We start from the raw sequence: 22,120 nt of genomic DNA on the forward strand, positions 1-22,120 counted from the left end.
CCTTCACTGTGACTCACCCTCCAGATCTACGGTAGTCTACCAAAACAAAGGCCAGTGTTTCCACTGTCATCATCGGCCCTTTCTAGGAATGAGTATTTGCCATAATACTGATCTAGTAACGACTGAATCCAACAAGACCTTCTGGTCACGTCCCCTGATTCTCCCTCATATGGCATGAAGTGTCCCTATTTGAAGAATCGTGCTATGCGATTCTTCAAATACGGCCATACATAGATCACTCTCACACAGCCTTTCCTCACTCTCCGACCTGGCATTCTCTGGTCCGCTTAGCCACTGAATAATTTTTTTGACTCTGATGAGTTTCTAAGGATTGTTACTTTGTGAAACCTGAGAATTTTGGCCATCTATAGTCTTACAAATGGCTTCATTACATTTGACCCTTATACCTCCTCACCTCTAAATATCTTCACTTCTCTCCACTAACCCTGAAATCTCTCTGTCATGTATTGTACATCACACATTCCTCTATAGGGGAATTTACTTCCCAGTGAGGGTCTTTAGGAAAAACAAAACAAAACCAACTTTTAGAACCAAACATAAATTTTGTCAATGACCTCACAACACGTCTGAGAAAAGTTCAGTATCCTATCTCTGTCTTACCCTCCCCCTAGTCTACAGCTTGGCTAAAGGGATTAGAGTTACTCCTTGCTGAGGTCATTCACCTGCTCCCTGGACGCCCAAAGAACCGCAAATAGGAGCATGCAGTAGAAAGAGGCAGGTGCACAGAAGTTAGAGCTGCCTCTGCCACTGGGGCTCCACCTGATGTCTCTGTCATATCCTGCAAGGGAAGGTCACAGCACTGTCATGCTGCTGCCCCATGATGGGTTACTAAGATCCACTAAACGCCACAGAATGTGTGTGCCCAGCACGATGCCTATTACAAGGTAACTGATTCAAAAATGAAAGTTAAGAAAAGTTTTCACAGTTTTTATATCAGTCCATAGTGTTTCCTTAGTCCATGTGTTCCCACAGGTGTACAAAAATATACACAGCTAGCAGTTTCTGCTTTGTGAAAATCCTTGACATCTGTCTAGTGCTACACTAAATTTTGAATGTCTCCCCGTATCTAGTTATGGAAAAATAACTGATTTCTATTCTCAAACACAAAATTACCGAAGATTTACATATATAAAACATGGATGTGAAGCAACGGTGACGGTAATCACAGTCCACACTGGGGGCTCACAATATTTATCTGGAGATGATGACTAGGAAAAACGGTCCTAAGTTATGTGTTGCTTTTGCTCACACGGAGAACATGTGTTAATAACATGAAAAATATATCTATTTTTCCAGATTTAACCTTATTATATTTTGGTTATTCATCAACAGTTGTTGAATGGAAAGAATTAAATATCAGAAGAAATATGAAATCATCTGTCAAAAATTCTGAGGACAGTCTTTTTTAAATCTCCAAAAGGTAACGTATAAAGTTTAAAGAAAATAATATACTCCAAATAAGTAAAAATGTTTCATAATTAATTTTTAATAAAAAGAAAAACAAAAAAAATCTTTTTCTAAAGATTTTATTTTGTTTTCATGGGTTTGTGTGTGTGTCCTTGTGTTTGGCACATGCTTGCAAGTCTCTGGAAAGGCCTGCAGAGGACCTCAGTTCCCTTGGAGCAGAAGTTCATTTGTGAGCTACTCAGTGTGGCTGCTGGGTACCCAACTCTGGTCCTCAGGACAAACAGAAAGTCCTCTTCACTGTGGAGTCACCTCTTTGACCACGAGGAAACAAAAGACAATCTTAAGAACTATTTTAAATAGCGTAACATGGAGTATTCTGAATTACGCAAATTATTTTTCCAGTTTTTAGTTCTCTTCAAATACTAAGAATCTGTGATCTCAGGGAATCTGATAACAATACACACACACACACACACACACACACACACACACACAAAAAAACCCACAGGCAACTATCCTTTTCAACCAGACTGCTTAAAAACTGCATTTGATGTATAAAATGGAAACACATTAACAATTGTTTTTTTTTTATATGAGACATATATGACAATAAAAAGCTTAGAGAAAATAAAGTCTCTTACAATTCTTTGAACATTTGTTAATTAGGAATGGGCCCAAGAGAGCTACAAAAGCAAGATGTCAAATCCTTACATAAGAAATTATGAGAAGACATATACAGGGTAAAATGATAATATGAACAACACAATAAAACTGTGATAATTACAATCATTAGGCTGTCTGTCAAAATCAAAATATAGGATAATAATGGAAAGTAAGTGTCTTGTGTGGAAAAAAAAGCTAAGACATTACAGTGTCACACGTGATGTGATTATGATTTCTCTCTAGGTATCACAGTGAGGTACCCTGGGGCTTTTCTGTACTTCTGCAACAATGAAACTGGAAAAAGGCAGAAAGCAGCCTCCATTCTCCTCCCTTCCAGAAAAATCATGTGAGACAGTACCTCTCAGACCTTCAAGTTTTCACACTAATAGATGAACACTTGTTGATCCAGACTTGAAATCAAGCTAAAATCATTAAATCAAGCTAAAATCAGATACAGGCATGGGCATAGGTGAGAAGACTTTCTTTGTCAAGTCTGAGTTACAGATATTTCTTCAGCAATTCCAGCCATGCTATGAGACAAAACATCGAAAGAGAAATATTAAATAATATGGGCATACGCAGTAAGACCCTGCGGGGACCAAGGCAGAGGCAGACACGTTACGTGAGGATTCCAGAAAGTCCCAGCCAACTTAAGTCTGCTCATAAACATACACAGACTTGGTATCAACAGCTTTCTGAGAGAGAGAGAGAGAGAGAGAGAGAGAGAGAGAGAGAGAGAGAGAGAATATCAAGTAGATGAAAAGTTCATGACATAGTCATTCATTGTTAATTAAGTGTACAATACAGTGTTTCACCTATGGAAACTGCTGTGGTTCCAGCCGAGACTCAATAGAGCTGCAGTTGGGTAGGAATGTAACAATGTAAAAATGTAAAGGGGGAGAAGTCGATGGGTTTTATTTGAGTTAGAATATGGGTTCTGGAATTACAATAAAGACCCAGATATAAGGCTTAAATGTGTGGGGGGAAAAAAAGATCATTTATTTTGAATGAATAATAAAATAGATGTATCTCATCTGAAGAACCAAGACTCAAAACTGTCTATGCCAGTATCTTGGTCTACTTGATACAGGACATCAGACTCACAGCTAGAATGACACCTTTAGCTCTTGCCAGTCTAACTATGTTGACAAGAAAGGAAAAGAGATATGTAAAAGACATTTTAATTTGTCATAGCTGCATGGTCTCAAAGTACATATATGGCACTTTTGCTCGAATTTCCTTGACTGAAATTCAGTCTGTCTGCTAGGGATGACTACAAAGTAGGCTGGCCCATGCTCAGCCTTCAAGTGACTGTCCCTGTGAACAGCATGGAAAAGGTGAGGCCCAGAGAATATAGGTGCTGGAATGCTAGTAAATTTAGGTATGCCCTGGTTACTCGCATGCCTCACTGCGTGCCTGTGCCCGTTGATGCCCCTCACGCTATGACTCTCTTCAGACAGAAAAGGGATCTTGGAACTACAGCCACCATTGTTACTACCATCTCATTGGCGGCTGTTGGAGCTACCACCGGGGCATTAGCCATGAGTCATACTGGGCAGACTGCTCAGACCCTGAACAATCATTTAGCCAATGTAGCTCATGCCTTAGTTGTACATAAAGGAATTAATGCTCAACTAAAAGGAAGCTTGATGGTGTTCAATCAGAGGATTGACCTCGTGCAGGAGCAAATTGATACCCTATGGCAAATCGCTCAACTTGGCTGTCAATGAAAATATGCTGGACTTTGAGTCACTAGCATATAACATGAGAATTTTTCCTGTGCTGCAAATCTGTCTAAACAATTGTCTAGCTATATTTTAGGTAATTGGACTGGAGAATTCGATACTACGATGGAGCAGCTGAGAGTGGCCATTGTCACAGTAAATTCTACCAGAGTGGACGCAGGACTAGCCACAGGATTATCATCATGGATTGCTGCAGCCATGAATCATCTGAAGGAATGGGCGGGCATGGGAGCGTTAGCAGGCCTTCTGGTGTTGGTCTCCTTGGTTTGCCTGTGGTATATATGCAAGATTAGAGTCTCACAACAGTGTGATGCAGCCTTGATCATTCAGGCCTTTACAGCCATTGAAGCAGGACATTCTCCCCAAGCATGGTTGGATACCATAAAAAAGCTAAAATGTTATGCTCAGGATGCGAGGCTAAGCACTGCACTCAGGGTCAGCCGCTTTGGACCCAGAGAAGAGCATGTCTGGTTGCATGCGGGTTGATGCCCCAGGTCCCGCCTCTGAGAAAAAGGTATTGGACGGGTCTGATGCTCTTTGGGTGGATGACACCTAAACGAACATCGGTACAAAGTCCCAATTTATTTCTAATATCAGAGATCAGACCTCTCCTCTTGCCTGATGCATCTAAAACAAAAAGGGGGAACTGTAGAGAGCTGCGGAATGCTATGCCTTAAAGATGGAGCTGGTTTCCGCCTTCCACCTTCCCGATGGTGAGTGCTCTCTGTCACGAACCATTCCACATATGGCTAAGGCTGAGGATCTGGCTTGCTTCCATGTATGTGGACCTATCTGCATTGCCCAAGTGGCACGCCTGGGTTGGCTACCCAGAGGCTATTTAAGCTGTGGGCTGGCTTTCCCCAGGGTCCGAGGATTGTTCAAGGTTTCTGAATAAACTACATTGAAAAAAAAAAAAAAACAAAACAAAAAAAAAACACAGAGGAAAAAAAAAAAAGAGACAGTAATAGTTTATAGTCAACTCAGTCTGACAGCACAACATTTTATGGTGTCCTCTCTGAAAATGTATCAAAAAGTTTCTCTTTAACTCTTCTTGACAGCTTAAAATCAAATGAGTACTTTAACTAAACATACATCAGAAGTAAAGATGAATACTATAAACACTTGTAAAGGCCATTGCAGAAAGTGTTTGACTGTTTTATCTACAGATATTAAAACCTGTATTGTGCTATCAGCATGAACAATACACTGTCCCATTTCACTATGTAAGTTCTTTCTACTTGATGATGTGTTAAGACAGAACACAAAAGTTAGGCATCCTTTTGGTAGGGTCTCTCTTGTCTTTGCTGTCATGCTGTGTACTCCAGGGTACTGGCCTATGGGCTTCTGGGTAATTTTCTATCTCTATGTCTCCATTGCCATAGGAATGCTGGGAATGGAGATGTGTGCCACCACACCCAGCTTTGTATGTAGATACCCACTGAACCAATTCCCCAACCCTTGTTTTTAATCTTAAAAAAATCCTTAATTAACTGACTTTTAGGGGGAGAGAGAGGCAGGCAGATACTAATGTTTTGCAGCAAATACTGTTTAATGAATATTTTGAAAAAAAAAAAAAAAGAAAAGAAAATCTATTTTGGAGTCCTTCCTTCACTAAGTGGCTGAATTGTACCAAGGAGTACTCAAACAATTTCAGGTTTCCTTTTAAATGAGTCCAGTCTCCTATACTTTATAAGTCTTAGCCTTAAAAGTAAGGACATGTGGGCCATGGAGGAGTGGGGAGGGGGAGATGCATTTGCCTTTAAAATATTGCTTGGATTTGTAGATATATGTCATAATTTTCTCATGTGTAAAACTTGGTACCTAGTCGGTTAGGTTACTATCAGGTTGATTGATTGTTTAAAATAGAAACTGAAATATCAGCTATTATCTGAATATGGTTCACACTGTTCCACACAATAGAAAAGAATAAAAACATATTAGAGGCCAATCAATATACATTATTTTGACATACAATCTCTTAACCTACAATTTATTTTCTCCAACTGTACTTCTAATATTTGCATACTGTTATCTTATTCAAAGATATACTGACATATCTTGAAACTTACTAAGATATTATTATAAAGACAGCATTCGGCTTTCTAGAAACTGTTGAAAGCCTTCAACAAAAGGTACAGGGAAAATTATCTCCAAATAGTGTTTGATTTTTGAGGAAACCAACACTGTTCTTCTGAGTTGGGAACCAGAAATCAATATACAGTTGCACATTATTTACAAATGTAAAACCCAGAAAATTTACATTTTTGCTGATGTTTCTGCAAACTATTATTTTAAAAAGGCAATCACTAACATTTGAAAATAAAGTGCATCGGTATGACAAGGGTGTCAGCCATCAAATACAAAGCATCATTGCTTCAACCAGAGATGCCCACTCTTGCATGTTTAGTTAATGACTTGTGATTTGAAACTATTTCACAGCTAAGATTTCAAAGTTTTCTTTTTTTCATCTTCTCCTTTCTAACTGATGTCCTGAGATCACTGTCAACACTCATGAATTGCAGCTCAGTATCTAAGTGGGTTCCCTAGTAAGGGGAACAGGGACTGCCTCCGGTATGAACTCAGTCGCTGGCTCTTTGACCACCATCCCTGGATGTGGGAGCAGCCTTACCAGGCCACAGAGGAAGACAATGCAGCTAGTTCTGATGAGACCTGATAAGTTAGGGTCAGACGGAAGGGGAGGAGGACCTCCCCTATCTGAGGACTTGGAGAGGGGCATAGGAGGAAATGAAGAGGGGAGGTGGGATTGGAAGGCGAGGAGAAAGGTGGCTACAGCTGGAATAAAAAGTGAATAAACTGTAATTAATGTATAAAAAAGTTAAAATATATTTAAAAAATAAGAATTTTAACTCACTTAGAATGTAAGATAGCCGAGTACCCAAAAATGTACCTATACCTTTTTCCAACTCACTCCATGCCCCTCTTGGTCTTTTCCTTATATCAAAAAGTAATTACCTGGTGGCAGTAGGCTAGCTGGTGCACAGCAGAGCAACAGAACAAGAAAATCTGAACACAGGGGTCTTCCCAGAGACTCATACTCCAACCAAGTACCATGCATGGAGATAACCTAGAACCCCTGCACTGATGTAGCCCATGGCAGCTCAGTGTCCAAGTGGGTTCCATAGTAATGGGAACAAGGACTGTCTCTGACATGAACTGAGTGGCCTGCTCTTTGATCACCTGCCCCTGAAGGGGAAAGAGCCTTATAGGGCACAGAAGATGACAATGCAGCCACTCCTGATGAGATTTGATAGACTAAGATCAGAAGGAAGGAGAGGGGGACCTCTCCTATCAGTGGACTTGGGCAGGGGCATGCATGAAGAAGGGAGAGGGAAGGTGGGATTAGGAGGGGAGGAGGGAGGGGCTTATGGGGGGATACAAAGTGAATAAAGTATAACTAATAAAAGTTAAAAAAAAGTAATTACAAGATCCAGGATACTGTTCAAATTAATATAGTTAAATGGCCCACACTGAAAATCACTAAGCAAGAGAACAGAACTACAGGCTGTCATTTCCATTATAGAGCAACGGCAAGAACCAGGAGAAAACAGCTCCAACAGTAAGAGAGAAGCTGCTGTTGGAACATTTACTCCTTCTCTGCCACAGCTCGCTTCAGTGAACCTAAGCTTCTAGTGTGGGGAAGCTCTTGATCCAAGTGGAGCAGAAAGCAGACAGAGGAAATAACCTGCCCGGTGGTACAGCCAGCAGCTAGAGGAGTAGAACAATCATCACTGACTTACCCAGATGCCATGTTGGGCAGAGTGAAAATACAGTCTCGGGCTGTCATTAGCCAATACACAACAGGTGACTGCGCTACAGGGATGGAATTTCACATCTTAGTCTGACCCCACCATACTCTAGTTAAAAACAAACACGTGCATGAACTGTTTTGACCAGTTTAATATGTGAATACTTGAATGTGTGAATACTAGAATAGGCAACAGTGAGAGAGGAAAAACAATCTATGTGTTAGGTTATGTCTACAATAAAAACAAATTAACTGGCTACAAACTGTTTTGCAAAAGAAAGTAAAAAGAAAGATTTTAGTGATTCCTTAGTTGAGAGTCTCAACTTGAAGGGGTATTTTATATCAATAATGAAGACAGTTTGCTAACTTTCATCTAGTTATGATATACACTTAATAAACTAAAAATTAAGCTAAGGCCCTCCTTTGAAGCCACTAGCCATTAATGTTTAAAACATGCTGAAAAGAATTTCAACCAAATGAAGCCTTTGTTTTGGGACTGTGATTATCTGATACTCCTCATTTACCATAGGATATCCAAATATTCACTCAAACCTTACCTTTTAAAAACGATGTGAAAACATACATAACTGGACAAACAAGGAGATTCAACATATCCACACCAAGTCTGAGCACGGCTACCCCTCCGGGCTAATGCCAACCAATTGGACTATTAGCCATGACTTTAAAAGGCCATCCCACCTTTCTATCAAGCAGGCTGTTTTAGGATGGAAGCATACTTGGTCACACTATGAACATGAGCCTTTGGCAGCACTTCTTTGTCTAGGAAGTAAGTCCCTTAGTCAGAGGAGATGCTATGTAGAATAGCAAAATGGACACAGCCTAATTATGTTTTGTTCTATTTAACTTTGCTTTAAATTAAAGAATCAGATTATCACACTACAGAAGACCAAAGCAAATGTGTCTATCACTCTGAGAAAGTAGAAAGGAATAGTCAAGAGCTCTTTTGTTTGAAAAGGAAAAATAAATGACATTGCACATGATTTCAATCAGTTCTTCTTCATAAGCATAAGAGACATAGGCTTCCGATGCTCACGTGAGGCCCAGATAGACCTGCCATGTGCAAGCCACCAGATGGCATCTTAGATCAGATGGCACAACCACAGGCTAGCCTTAGTGACTCCATGTAAAGTGGGATTAGGTCCATGAATTTCAGATACATTTGTGTAATTTTTATTCTGTTATTTATTTATGCCTGTGCATGTGTGTTTGTGTTGGAGCATATGGAGGAGCTCAGAGGACTTTTTTTAAATTTCAGCTTATTTTCTTTATACAGAGGACAACATTTGAGAGCTGGTTCTCTCCTTTCATCACATGAAACCCAGGGACTGAGCTCAGGCAGTCAGTCTGAAAGAGTGCTTATCTGCTGAGCCATCACACAGGCCCTCAAACAGAGTTTTAAATATTATAATTTCCAACACTGATCATAAAATCCAAATAGAAACAAAAATAGCACTTTTTAAAAAAAAATACTATTTTGAATACAAGAAAAAATATTGATCCTGACAAGAAAGGTAACATAAATAAAATGATCATGTTAGCATTTATTCTATAAAGAAGATCATTGAGTAAGGTGGCCTAAACTCAGAAAGACAAAACCAGGATTCACGATTCACGTTTGAATCCTAGCCTATAGAGCAACATACACATTTCATGTACATATTACATGTATATATGTTTGTGTTATACATAACTTATACCCATATATATGAAATATTTAATGCATATAAGTATATATCTTTCTCTGATATATATCAGCGTGAGTCTGGCTTTTGGCACGAGCCTGGAACTCAGCTTCTGGGTAGAGAACTTCCATTTCTCTCAGGGGCAGCTAGAGCACTTTAGGGTGAGGCCCATGTGCTAGGTCGGGGTATAAAAAAGGGTGAACGTGTTTGATCTGCCCACGTCAGGGAGTCAGGAGTACTCTGTTCATCCAGAAGGCCCCATTCGGTGGCCCTATAACTCCAGGTCCAAGGGATCTGACATCCTTTCTGGCCTCTGTAGGTACCTGCATAATGGTGGCTCTTATTCATATAGACACACACACATTTAAAAAGCTAATAACACCTTTTAAAAATCAGAAATGATTTCTGACTAATTTACATATTTAATTTATATAGTATTTCAAACTTTTATATTACTGCATTAAGACCAAGATTAATAAATTCAGGAAGGAAAAGTCAGAAATGGGGAAAAGAATAAAACGATATCTGCTGCTTAAATTATTGCTATTTAACTGCTGTTTAAATATTGAAATGACTGACATACACAGAAATTATACACAGAAATACACACCCTGAGCTTCCCATATGGTTCCATTAGGCTCTTATTATAATTTACTATGTGTAAATCAGCTGAGGGTTTACATTAAAGCTATTCTGAAGTGAAGAGCACCCACAGTGCTGTGAATTCTGAGTCATATAGACAAGAGCCTGGGCAGATCAAGGTGTTCAGCTATGAGACCTTGTATTAAACCAGGTCCCAAAATGCAGCTACTTATCAAGAGCATCATTATGACCCAGGAGCTCCTCAGATACTCAAAGTCTGTTCCACCACGCTGTAGACCTCTCAAACCACCCACTGTATGAGGCCGTGGTTTCCAAAACAGTAGGTTTTGGAAATGATAACCATGGTTCTTTCAGTACCTTCTTTCATTTGTTCAACAGAAGGTCAAACGTGCAAGACCAAGGGGTGAAAAGAATGAGCAAAATACCGTTACCAAGGGGCTTACATGCGTGCATGTGTGCGTGGGTACGTGTGTGCGTGGGTGTGTTGCTCCCACAGGCCAGGTCAGAAGTACACTGACTTGCCTACACTCGGCCAGACACCAAGGGCAGGCTTGGAGCTGCCGAGAGAGCCCTGAAAATCTGGCCTCTGAAACTGCAAATGGGCAGAGGGCCCCACGGTAATAGTCTGTCCCCATGTAAACCAAGTCCATGCTGCTTCACGGCGACAAACGATAGTAGGAAAAGAATAAACAGTGATCTTTTAGGTCCTACTAGGAATCCAATCCCTACTTAGCTCTCCCCAGAGTCCCAGGCAAGGGGAATTCTAATTGACGTCAGCTGCTTCAAGGGAAGGGATAGCGTGACCTTAAACTTGGCCCCAGGTCCACTCTCGCATCCAGGAACAAAGCCAGAGGGTTCTCCTGGCAACTGCCTGACGTGCTAAATGGCAGTCCTAGCCACTGAGGGAATCCTGCGCGGCACCAGGGACAAATTCCCCCACTGCAGGAAGCAGGCAAACCGGAGAGATTAGCAGCTCTCCCAGAGGATACCAGCCTATCCCCCTCAGCCCAGAGAGCAGAAACCGGGGCTCTGAATCTCACTACGGAAGCTCCGGCTCCAGCTCTGCCTCTCCTCTCAGAGAGCCAGAGAGTACTCTGCTAAGCCAAAGGGAAACCGAGAAAGTAAGACCTTCCGGGAGAAACGCAGTGCACAGGGTCTCTGCATGAATGATCTTTCCCCCATCAAGATGCTGTTTATAGATACTTGTTTTCAAAACACAAACTAAAACGTAAGTTTGAAAGTCGAGATAAATAGTCACTCTTTAAAAAGGCCCAGTAATTAAAAAAATCAGAGCCGTGCTCCCTCCTCCGCCAAAATCAGGGCTCCCAGGGAAGAATAGGAAGGGTTTCTGACCATGCTTTCCCAACAGCTCTTCCCTGCGCACCCTTCTCATCCCATCTGGTATGCTAGCCTAGCTATGAACTTCATCAAGTACCTCCCTGCTCTAACCCTCCTCCTGCTCTGGCCTCCTTCCTGCTGCTGATACAACAGTACTGGCCCAGATCATTCCACCCCTCGGTCCCTTGCCCACACCAGGTGTCCACAAACACACCTTGCCACCATACAAAACAAAACAACAACAAAAAAGCTGCGTCAATTTATATTGTTATTTGCTACCCAGAAGGCTCTTCCACAGCTATTTCATGCAGCAAAACTACACAAGGACCAGTTCAAACATCCAATAACCTGCCTACATTCCTCTTTTTTTCTGGTGACCACAACAGAGATCTCCGCCGCCAGCACTTAACAAAGTACATATGTGGTGTGCTTCTTAGCTAGGCCCTGAGGTGGAAGTGACACCTCCACGGTCCTACCTATCTTAAGAAGGTCTTGCTTAGATCTAGCACAGCGTGGGTCCCAGTTATTACTATTATTTTAAGCTCAGATAATCAGTAGATACTACTGCTATTTAGAAGATAAAAACGAGTGCAGGACTTGAGTCAGCTATACTTGAGTTAGTCATGGTTTAGTTTAATCAGTGCTTTGATGTGCCTTTGGGCAAACACTCTTTCTTGCTATAGACTGTGTCCTCGGAGGGTAGCGATCAGGCCTTATCCACAAGTGCCTATCTCACATCATCTCTACCAGAGGTATACACAAGTAATTATCTATTACACTGAAGGACTAAGCTGAGTAGTCTCACTAATATCTGCCTACAATATATTAAAAAAAAAGTATCACATATACATTTGCAAAGGAACAATGATAAAACACAGCCCAACTTTCAGAAGGGAGTGAAAATAAAAATTCTTCCTCACATGCCTCTGACTGGAAAATATGCTCTTCAAAATGTACCTTTAGAATTAGAATTTACATTCTAATTAGACAATTTAATTTAGGGAGAAGAGCAGGGCTCTGTTTATGATCCTCACCCCCTTGTCTAGCTTGAAAAAGCAGAGAGGAAAGCCTGCTTGCTTTCCTAGGTCGCCATTCCAAGGGGCTCCACTCCACTTCCTTCCGAAGGTGGAGCAGGAAGCCTCCTGCCACTTCTGACATCTTCAAAATAAAGTGTGCAACCTTTTAAATGAAGAAATACCAAATAACTGCAAATGTTGCAGTATTTTATGAACACTAGAAGGGGAAGACTTGGCATACTGAAACATTAAAAAAAAGAAAAACTACAAAGGGATGAATATCCAGATTGCCAATAACCGGAACAGTAGTTCTCAGGTTCACCCCAAAAAGTGTAGCAGATCTCAGGATCACTCAGCCATACACAAAAATATTTTATTAATAAAAGTCCAAAAGAGCCTCAAGGAAGCTAAAAACCAGCAAATATCTGTAAATACAATATTTGCCATTTTCTTTGTTTTGAGTTCTTGCTGATCTTCTGTACTTAATGTGGAATTATACACATGTGCATACATGTACTCAAAAACACGTGAAAAACCCACACTGCAAAATCACATATATGTATATATATATATATATATATATATATATATATATATATATGAACATAAGGACGATGATAAACAGAGACCCTAAGGTCAGGTTTCAGGCCTTTATCCCACCAAAACGTATGTATAGCCCCTTCATCTTTCCTCACAGCTTCCCAATACATGATCTTTGCCAAACTCTTCCTTTTATTCTCTCCCTCCTTCTCTGACTTCTTTTACAAGCTGTCTTTTAAGTGTGGAAATCAGAACTACATAAAGGATAATTTATCATGAAAATTTTCAAGTATACACTAAATGTAACTTTGCTGATTCAATTATTCAAACAAATAAACTCCAAGTTAAAATATAAATACCATCTACCAGGCTCAGCAGTCCAAAAAAGGTAAAATCTCAGAATATAGCAACCACACATCATAAAACATGACCAAGGTCTTTGGCCAACGCTCAGAACCCCTTAGGCTTGATAGGAGATGCTTCCTGGACTTAGTATTTGAAGAGATTTTACGGGTTGAATATCCCGAATCCAAAAATCTGAATACTGGCATGTTGTGGTTTCTTGAATATTTGAATGGTCACCTGTTTCTCGGAAGGCTTCAGATATGGCAGGATTCTAGATTCCAAATGACTGTTAGCTCCCTTTTAATCCAAACACAAAGAAAAGCCTCTCCATTTTCTTGATCAGTCTGCCCCGCTTTTCTTTTCCAGTGCTCACAAAGTCATGGTTGGAGTTTGTGCCTTACTGTAGCTGCTGTGGTCTGAACACTTAGGTCGCCCCCAGATTCCTGTGCTGAAATCTAATACTCAATATGAGAGACTCCGGAAGGGTGCATGAATGGCACTGTACAGCCCTTGTAAATGAAATCAGTGTCTATAGACTTAGGCCCCCTTCCCTCAAGCCTCTCCCATACAAGAACACAGGAGAAGCCATTGTCTGTGAACAGGGAGCAGGTTTACAGGAGATGTTAAATCTGCCAACAGCAAGATCTTGAACTTCTTTGGCACTGGTATTGTGAGAAATAAGATTTCTGCTGCTTATACATGAGTTGGATTTGGATATTTTTGTACAGAAGCCTAGACAGAAGAAAGGCTTTGTCCCCTTTACTTAAACGTTAAGTAACATTTTGACCATTCTCTTTGCCACTATTATTTGTATCTTTATATTCACAGCAAAAGAGTAGTGACCCCAGCGAACCTAGGTAACTTCTCTTGATTCATGATATTCAAACATCTTCATATCTCTGTCCTGAAAATTTGTTAAAATGTCATCTGGAATCTTTCTAGAGGAGCCAGGTGTATTCTTTATGGAATCAAGGAGTGACCAGTCCTTAGACTACACTCAGGATTTAGCTCAGGAATAAAGCTTCATGAGCCTGGTTCTTCCATAATACTCTTGCGTTTTCTTCTGGGATCATCAAATCAAACAGTGGCTATGACTGAGCCATTCTAGAAAACATATTACCCTAAACATTTATTTTAAATGTTTATTTTTAGGTGTAATTATCACCTCCATTAACGCCTACTGGACTCATTAGTAAATTTAACATAAAATCTTCATTGCAAGCTGTATATTATCATATGAAAGGCAGAAAAAAATAAACCTAATATGTCATTTATTTTTATAGGAAACAAACTTAATCATAACAATATTATCTAATGCTTACACATTATCACTAATATAAGAAGGCAATAATAATCAAAATTTAAGATAATTTTGCTAGTGCGGATTCTTGACTCCTATTAAAATACTAATTTTAGTTCATTTCATTTTTAGGGTTCGGTACTGAAGAAAGAAAAGTACCATCATGTCCTGAAGTCATGAGCAGGAAATAACATAGGGCTCCATCTGGTAATATGAAAACTAGGGCTCAGTCTAATGTGCAAACGGTAGGTATATGGTTTGGTTTGGTGACAATGGAGCAATACAGACTGAATCCAGTAGAACCAATGGCTTCTGTTATCTAACCGTAACCTCTGGCCGCACTGAAATTACTAACCAAAAATAAACTACGGATAGTGTCAACTTCTTTGGACTAGGAATCCTTAAGGATTTTTCAGTCAGCAAAGGTTTATTCTGCTCAAGGAATCTCATCTCTCGACTAATATATTCAAAATGTACTTGGAGAACAATAGCGTAAGCATATGAATGCTCAGCACATGAAAAACACAGTGTATATAAAAAAACTTTCAATGCCTCCTCTCTTTCAAATAGTCTCCATTTAAATGTTTCCCCTTGCCAAACTCAAAGTATATTTTTTTAAATAAACATTTTTTTAGCTCCACTGAAAGTAAAAGCCTACCCTCTCAGAAAACTCCATAAACAGTAGATTAAATTCTCTGGTTATTAGATGCCCTTCTTATAATGAGATTTAATTTTTATAACACAAGAGAAGAATACTTAGAACAACATATTTACCTTTCTAAGAAAAGTGACAGAACAAAGGCATTAAAGAAGTAAACCCTAGCCCCAAAACACCATGGGAAGGCAGCCAAGCTGGCTCCTTCCTTGAGTCACAGCTTCTTACAGGTTGATGTGGAGCACCACATCTCAGAGGATGTCATCAAAACCAGATTGCTGGGCCTGACCCCGGTAGTTGCAGGGTAGAGCCAGAGAATCTACATTTTAACAAGTCCCCAGGTGCTGATGAGAGAATGCAGCTGGGAGACCATCCTTGGAAGAGCATCATTCATTCTGTTTCCCTTGGACATGGCCTCCACCTCTGTGGAAGGCTGAGGACATGCCTCTAACCTTGCCTTGTGGGAAGGTTTCTGACAAAACATTGTCAATCAGTTATATTAAGAGTATCTGTACCAGCACTGTTGGGCGTCCCTTCTCAGATCACAACAATTCCGTTGTAGTGACAATAAAAATGTCTTTATGCACGACCTATATCCATAATCCCTTAATGCACAGATTCAATGGTAAAAGCAGATGGTGTGTAAAAGGGGTCTGAAGGCCCACCAGTGGGTAAGACCTTAGGTTTACTATTCGATACGGTGGTTGGTATAGCATGGCCTCCATGCTTGGGCCCTTACCTGTGACAGGGGCATCAATATCCAGCAAGTTTTTTTCCTGTCGAAGAATCGAAGCACCCTCTGTTATTATTCTCAATGCGACACTTTCTTCCAGCCTGCCCTCCTTCATGAGATGTGCTTTTAAGATATCCACTCGAGGTTTCCCATCATTATCAAACACTTCCTTTGCTGTCAGCCGGTGACTTGGCGGAAATGGAACGGCTGGAAGAAGAAAAGCGGAGAGGTTACATTAACCAAAGCACATCAACAACAGGCTAATGACCACGGAATACCTACATGACCAGTAGCCAGCTGTTTTAAATACGTTCTCAAATCAAAACTCAATCACTGTCTATCAAGAATTAAAGACTGACTTAAAGACTGACTTCTTTTGATTCTAGAAATAATTAGCTACCATGGAAAAAAGGGGTGTATAGTTCTTTTGAGTCAGGATTATTGCGGCACATATGAAGGATCCTGGTTAAGTTTACATGATCATTTAAGGGGAAAGCTTCCTGTTAGGCAATTATCCGTTCCATGAATAAAAGTTGATCCCAAACATCCACTCATAATTCACCCCGGCAAAGATGGCTCTAGTTTGTTAGGACCAATGCAAATAATAAGGCATCTTGACAAGAGTGTCTGCTCAAACTGAAATACCATCCCTGAGTGGGCTTCCTGCTATTAACTACTCATTATTAAAGAAAAGAACAGAGGTTTTAAAGCAAAGTGCAAAACTGCACTGAAACTTGAACGGGAAGGAAAAAAATTGCCTTTGAAATTGTGCAAATAGCCCAGCCCATAAAGCATTTGCCACACAAGCTTAAAAATATGAGTTTGATCCCCTATACCTATTTTTAAAAAGCCAGACACCCTGGTGATATATGCTTGAAATCCCAGCACTGGAAAACCGAGACAGGAAGATCCCTAAGGATCTGTGATGATTGTCTAGCCATCCTATGCCAACCTGTGAGTCTGGGGTCTTACAAAATACAAGGCTGAGAGTCTCCTAAGGAACAATACCAGGGGTTGACCACACACACACACACACACACACACACACACACACACACACACACGACTACAGAAGGGACATTATGAAGAGTGGGGAAGGAACTCCTGAGGTAGCTCAGTGGGTAAAATACATGCACGTAAGCACAAGGACCTCCATGAGGATTCCCCAGTACCACATAAAAAGTCAGGCAAGGTCATTCCTCTATAACTCTGGGGGAGGTGGCAGAGAAAAGGGGCCTTGGAGCCCAAAGGCCAGCCAGTCTAGCCAACAGGACAGACACTAGGCTCGGTGAGTGACAATATCTCCCGAAAGCAGTAAGATAGAGGGGGACAAAGAACACTTGACATTGGCCTCTGGCTCCCACATGCACGTGCACACGTGTGCCCACATGTACACTGCATACACAGATACAAATACACATAGATACATAAACACACATTAAAGTGGGAGGAAACAATACAAAGTTAGAGGAAAAAAAAAACACAACCAGGAAAATGTCATGAAGACAAATACGATCGCCTAGGTAAAAGAAACAAAAAAACACATTTCTGCTTTCATCTACCCCACACATTGGTACAATGAGAATGTCTCTTACAGCAACTTCCGTCCTAACATCTGCCGAATACATGTGGCATGCTTACTCTGCCAGCATGTATTCGAACAGCTTATAAAGGACATTCAAAGACCCCCCCTGTCAGGGATGGTGCCATGAATTCTGATAAACAGGCCATGAGCTGTTTTAAAAATTTATTATTTGTCCATTTCACACAAGAATTTGTCCACTGGACAACTAACGCCCATTAATGTCATCTGTAGCATTTGTCTGTGCCATACCCACAGTGCCAAGATGCTCCTGAGAGAATCTTCATGAAGACTCTCCTCTCAGCAAAAAAAAAAAAAAAAAAAAAAAAACCAACAACAACAAAAAAATTTGCTTGTACAATAGACTTTCCCAAAGAAGCAAGACTCACACAGATCCATGCCAAGAAATGTGTGCAACATAGCAGCATCTATGAAAATTGTACACACTTAAAAAAAACAGGAAATGAACTTTTACATGGGTACATGGCCATGGTTTTCCTAACAACCCAACCATGGGCATCTGACGACGCTGAGGCCATGAAGAGGCACAGATAGACTCCATGGGTGACCAGGAGGACTTGGGGGTTAGCACAAGGAACCTAAGCATACATCTTGGCTGTGAACTCTCAGCTCTATGACGTTGGGAAAGTATAACCTCCGCTGGCTTTGGGTGCCTCGACTGTAGAGTGAGGTTATGTCCACCTGCAGAGTGTTATAATAACAAAAGTAAATAGTAGGGTAACTAACACCTATAGCTCTGTTATTTTATACCAGGCATTATGTAGGCAATAAAATCAGATACGATGGGGAAAGTGTAAGCCCAGTAAGGCATATGCGTACCTCTGTACATATGTTTACGTATAAACTCACTGAGTCCCCAGAACATTAATGTGTGGGAGACCTGAGCTTTAATAGTATTAAGCACTTTGCCTAAGATAATCACCTACTGATTTATGTGTAAACTCACTGACTTTAAACCTAAGCAGTCTGATGCCAGGATATTCATGTGTACAATTAAACTACACTGCTTCCCAAAAATCTATTCAAGATGAGGCATACTCATTAGAAAACAATCAGTAAGTCATGATTCAGAACTGGAATTCTGATACAGAGAGCTGTTTCTTGTAGATAAACCATTTTCCTATGACAAAACAGTCCTTTTATTGTGTTTCAAAAGGATATGTCGGGCTATCAAAGACAAAGCAGAATGTCAGCACATAACCATTCCTGACAGGAGAGAGAAAGGGAGGGTATTAGGTCATGGAGCTTAGGTGTTCCTGGCCCTTGACAATACTTCTTGTTAGGAAAATGTGGAGGGCCAGGGAGATAGTTCTAGCAGACTCAGGAAGAAGTTGAGTTCGATCAGGCACACCAACAGCAGGCAGGCACTCCAGCACGGGTGGTCCATCAGGTTCACAGGCCAGCTGACTAGCCTTGCAGTAAGCCTCAATCAGGAAGCCCCAAGTCCGAGTGCAAGAGTCCCTATCTGAAACAACAAGGTGGCCAGTAACTGAGGAATGATACCAGAGGCTGAACTCTGACCTCCAAAGATGCTTGAATATGTGTACATACCCAGGAATAAAGAAACCACAGAGATATATCAATGGATCACTTATTTTGGCGGTGGGGCAGAGGGAGATAGCATCTCACTATATAGCCATGCCTGTCCCAAACTTACAGAGATCTGTCTGCCTCTGTCTCCCGAATGCTATAGGCATGTGCCATGACACCCATCAATCAACCTTCATCTTTTTTTTAAATTTAATTTTATTTATATACTTATTACAATTTATTCACTTTGTATCCCTGCTGCAGCCCGCTCCCTTGTCTCCTCCCAGTTCCATCCATTGTCCCTCTTCTCCCCCTATGCCCTTCCCCTAGTCCCCTGATAGGGGAGGACTTCCTCCCCTTCTATATGACCCTAGCTTATCAGGTCTCATCAGGGCTGGCTGCATCATCTTCCTCTGTGGCCTGACAAGGCTGTACCTCCCCACCCAGGGGAAGGTGATCAAAGAGCCAGCCACTGAGTTCATGTCAGAGACAGCCCCAGCACCTCTTACTAGGGAACCCACTTGGAAACTAAGTAACCAATGGGCTTCCTTTGAACAAGGGGTCTAGGTCCTCCCCATGCATGGCCCTTAGTTGGACCTTAGTATTAGTCTCTGCAGGGCCCCCTGGGCCCAGGTATTTTGGCTCTCCAATCTTCATCTTAAAACTGAGAATTTATATATGTTTTGAGATTCACAGATATCTTACTTGCCATTACAAAACTTACTGAGGCATAGGTCAAGGTGGATCTGATAGATGGAAGGGTATAGAACTTCAAAATGATCCTTGGGACAAGGGCAAGAGCTGTTTCATTTCATTTTTTTTTTTTAATAGAAGCCATTTCTCAGGGTGCAGGTGAGGCTACTGTGAAGGTTTAAGTGGCTCTATAAAGATGTCCAGCAAGACGGACAGGCACGCAGGAAGGACAGAGGGTGCTGGTCAGGCAGGTGAAAGTGATGACCTCATTAAACTAATGTAAAGCAAAGGGCCCAACAGGAAAGCCGCAAATCATCTAAGGTGAAACACAATGGAAGAAAACTCAGGACACAATCCTCTTTGGAATTTGACTTTCTCTCAGACCTCAGCCTTTTCTGTGGCCAACCTGAACTGAAAACAGATGTTCCACCCTTTCCCTATAAGATGTTTACATTTTATCTCGTGTGTGTTTGTAGGTGTGCTTCTGCGGGCACGTAACACATGTTCATGTAGGTCACAGTACAGCTCTGTGGAGTGGGTTCTCTCCTTCCTCCCATACATGGGTTCCAGGGATTGAATTCAGATTGCCCTGCTTGGGCAGCAAGCACCATTAGCCACTAGGCTTGGCTGACTTAAAGCTAGCCATTCTGTTCCAAGGTTTGGGAGCAGTTTCCGAACAAACAGTATCAACAGGAGGAGGAAGAAGAGAAAAAGAGCCAATAGTAGGGCCTCCCTTCCCATTGGCTGAGAGGAACGCTGCTGTGAAGGGGCCTCTCAGCAGTTAGACAGATGGTAAGGCCTGCAGGAGCCAAGCTGGGCTGCCATGATGCCAAGAATGATACGCAGAGAGACTGAAGGCCAGGGAGAAGTTTTCCAGAACCAAAATAAGAGTGGACTAATATTTGTGTATTTGTACACCTTTTGGCTTCACAGAAAAAATACCAGCCTTTCAAAGGTCACATTTATTTGCTTTCTCTCTTCACCCAGAGCCCTACATGCAGACCTGTGCCAAACGTTGAGCAAAAACTGTTTGGACCAAAGAACCCCACGGGCTTGGAAGATATCTTTTCCCATTAACTCATTGTGAAAGTAACTTTGCTTAATACATAAACTTGGAGTTCTCCCTCCTTCCTGGACTTTGAGTATTGCAGCCAATTGCTTTCAGTGACATGGGTTGGACCTTGAGAAGTGAAGTTTCTGAATGCTACTAAATCTCATCAATAGCTGCTGACATTTGAGCTGGCTCTTGCTGAGACAATTTCCTTATTATAATTATCTTAAGTCCAGAATAAAATCTTACAAGGCATGTCAGAAACATCCTATAGAGAAATGAGAACACTCAGCTTTCTCTAACTTTACCATTCCCACAAAAATGCTACTTTCTCACCTTTAAATTAATAACAGAACAAATACCAGGTTAAATGTGGGATGAAGGATGATGCAATTCTTTCACTGTTAACATGAAATTGCCGTAAGGACAATATTCTGGACTAGGATGAATTCTCCTGTCACAGATGAAGGGGGCTTGGTAGGCTCATCTCCAGTGGTCAAACTTGGTTTTCACTACTGTCATCTATTGAAACTGTTGTCAGTTTTACATTCACCAGAAAGAAACTCCAAGCCAGAAGATTCAGTAGTAAGAGGGTTCAGAGCCCTGGGTCTGTCTGACTTTGTGGACCACACCTCAAAAAAGAAAAAAATAAAAAAAAAAAATAAAAAAATCTACCAGCCTCTTCCTGAGTTTTGAATTAAATGGGATTTAAACAAACCACTATTGGGCGTTAACAGCCATTCGCAATCTCTGGCTTCTTGTGGTCTTATCCTGGTACCTAGAATTACTGTCTCTCTTATCTGAGGCAGTTCACCCACTACTGAGGGGATTTCCATCATTCTACAGGAAACAATTAAGAATCGCTGCCATGGGAACAACTTCACTGGAGGGACGAATTTCTGCTGCCCAGCTTCTTTTAGGGAAATTTTCATGAAATAGTGGCAAGAGAGAACCATGGATTTGTAAGGATATTCTGCCTAGCGACTTCTTAAAAATCCTAGCTTACTTGTTTTTTAACCCGTAAGTGGTATCACACCTGAAAACTCAAGCACTATAAATTCCACAAAGGAGAGAGGGCATATACACAACAGGCTTGCTTGCTCCTCCACTGATAGCATACTCCTGTGGGTGGGTTGGGGAGAGGACCGACTCTGCAGTCAAGAGCACTTGCTGCTCTCACAGAGGACCAGAGTTCAGTTCTCAGCACACATACTGAGCAGCTCACAGCTATCTGAGACTTCAGTTCCCGAAGCTCTGACACCCTCTTCTGGAATCCACTCTTGCTGCATGAATGTAACTCACACAAAGACAAGGAGGCTCACACAGGTACACCTAAATACTAAAACTCCTGTTCTATTTTCTTCTCACAGAATATATAAATGTGTTTATCCTTAATCATTGTAAGTAG

The 22,120-nt window shown here is 41.1% G+C and overlaps 1 protein-coding gene across 2 annotated transcripts in view; it reads right to left on the reverse strand.

Moving 5' to 3' along the window:
* Window positions 1-22,120, reverse strand: part of Ppp3ca (protein phosphatase 3 catalytic subunit alpha) — a 285,924-nt gene that overhangs the window by 134,379 nt on the left and 129,425 nt on the right. For both annotated transcript variants that reach the window (XM_060392658.1, XM_060392657.1), the window contains exon 2: window positions 15,842-16,042. In XM_060392658.1, coding sequence (XP_060248641.1) covers window positions 15,842-16,042 — 201 coding nt within the window. The remainder of the gene's footprint in view (window positions 1-15,841; window positions 16,043-22,120) is intronic.

The sequence above is a fragment of the Meriones unguiculatus genome, chromosome 10 (assembly GCF_030254825.1).
Source record: "Meriones unguiculatus strain TT.TT164.6M chromosome 10, Bangor_MerUng_6.1, whole genome shotgun sequence".
NCBI classification, from domain to species: Eukaryota; Metazoa; Chordata; class Mammalia; order Rodentia; family Muridae; genus Meriones; species Meriones unguiculatus.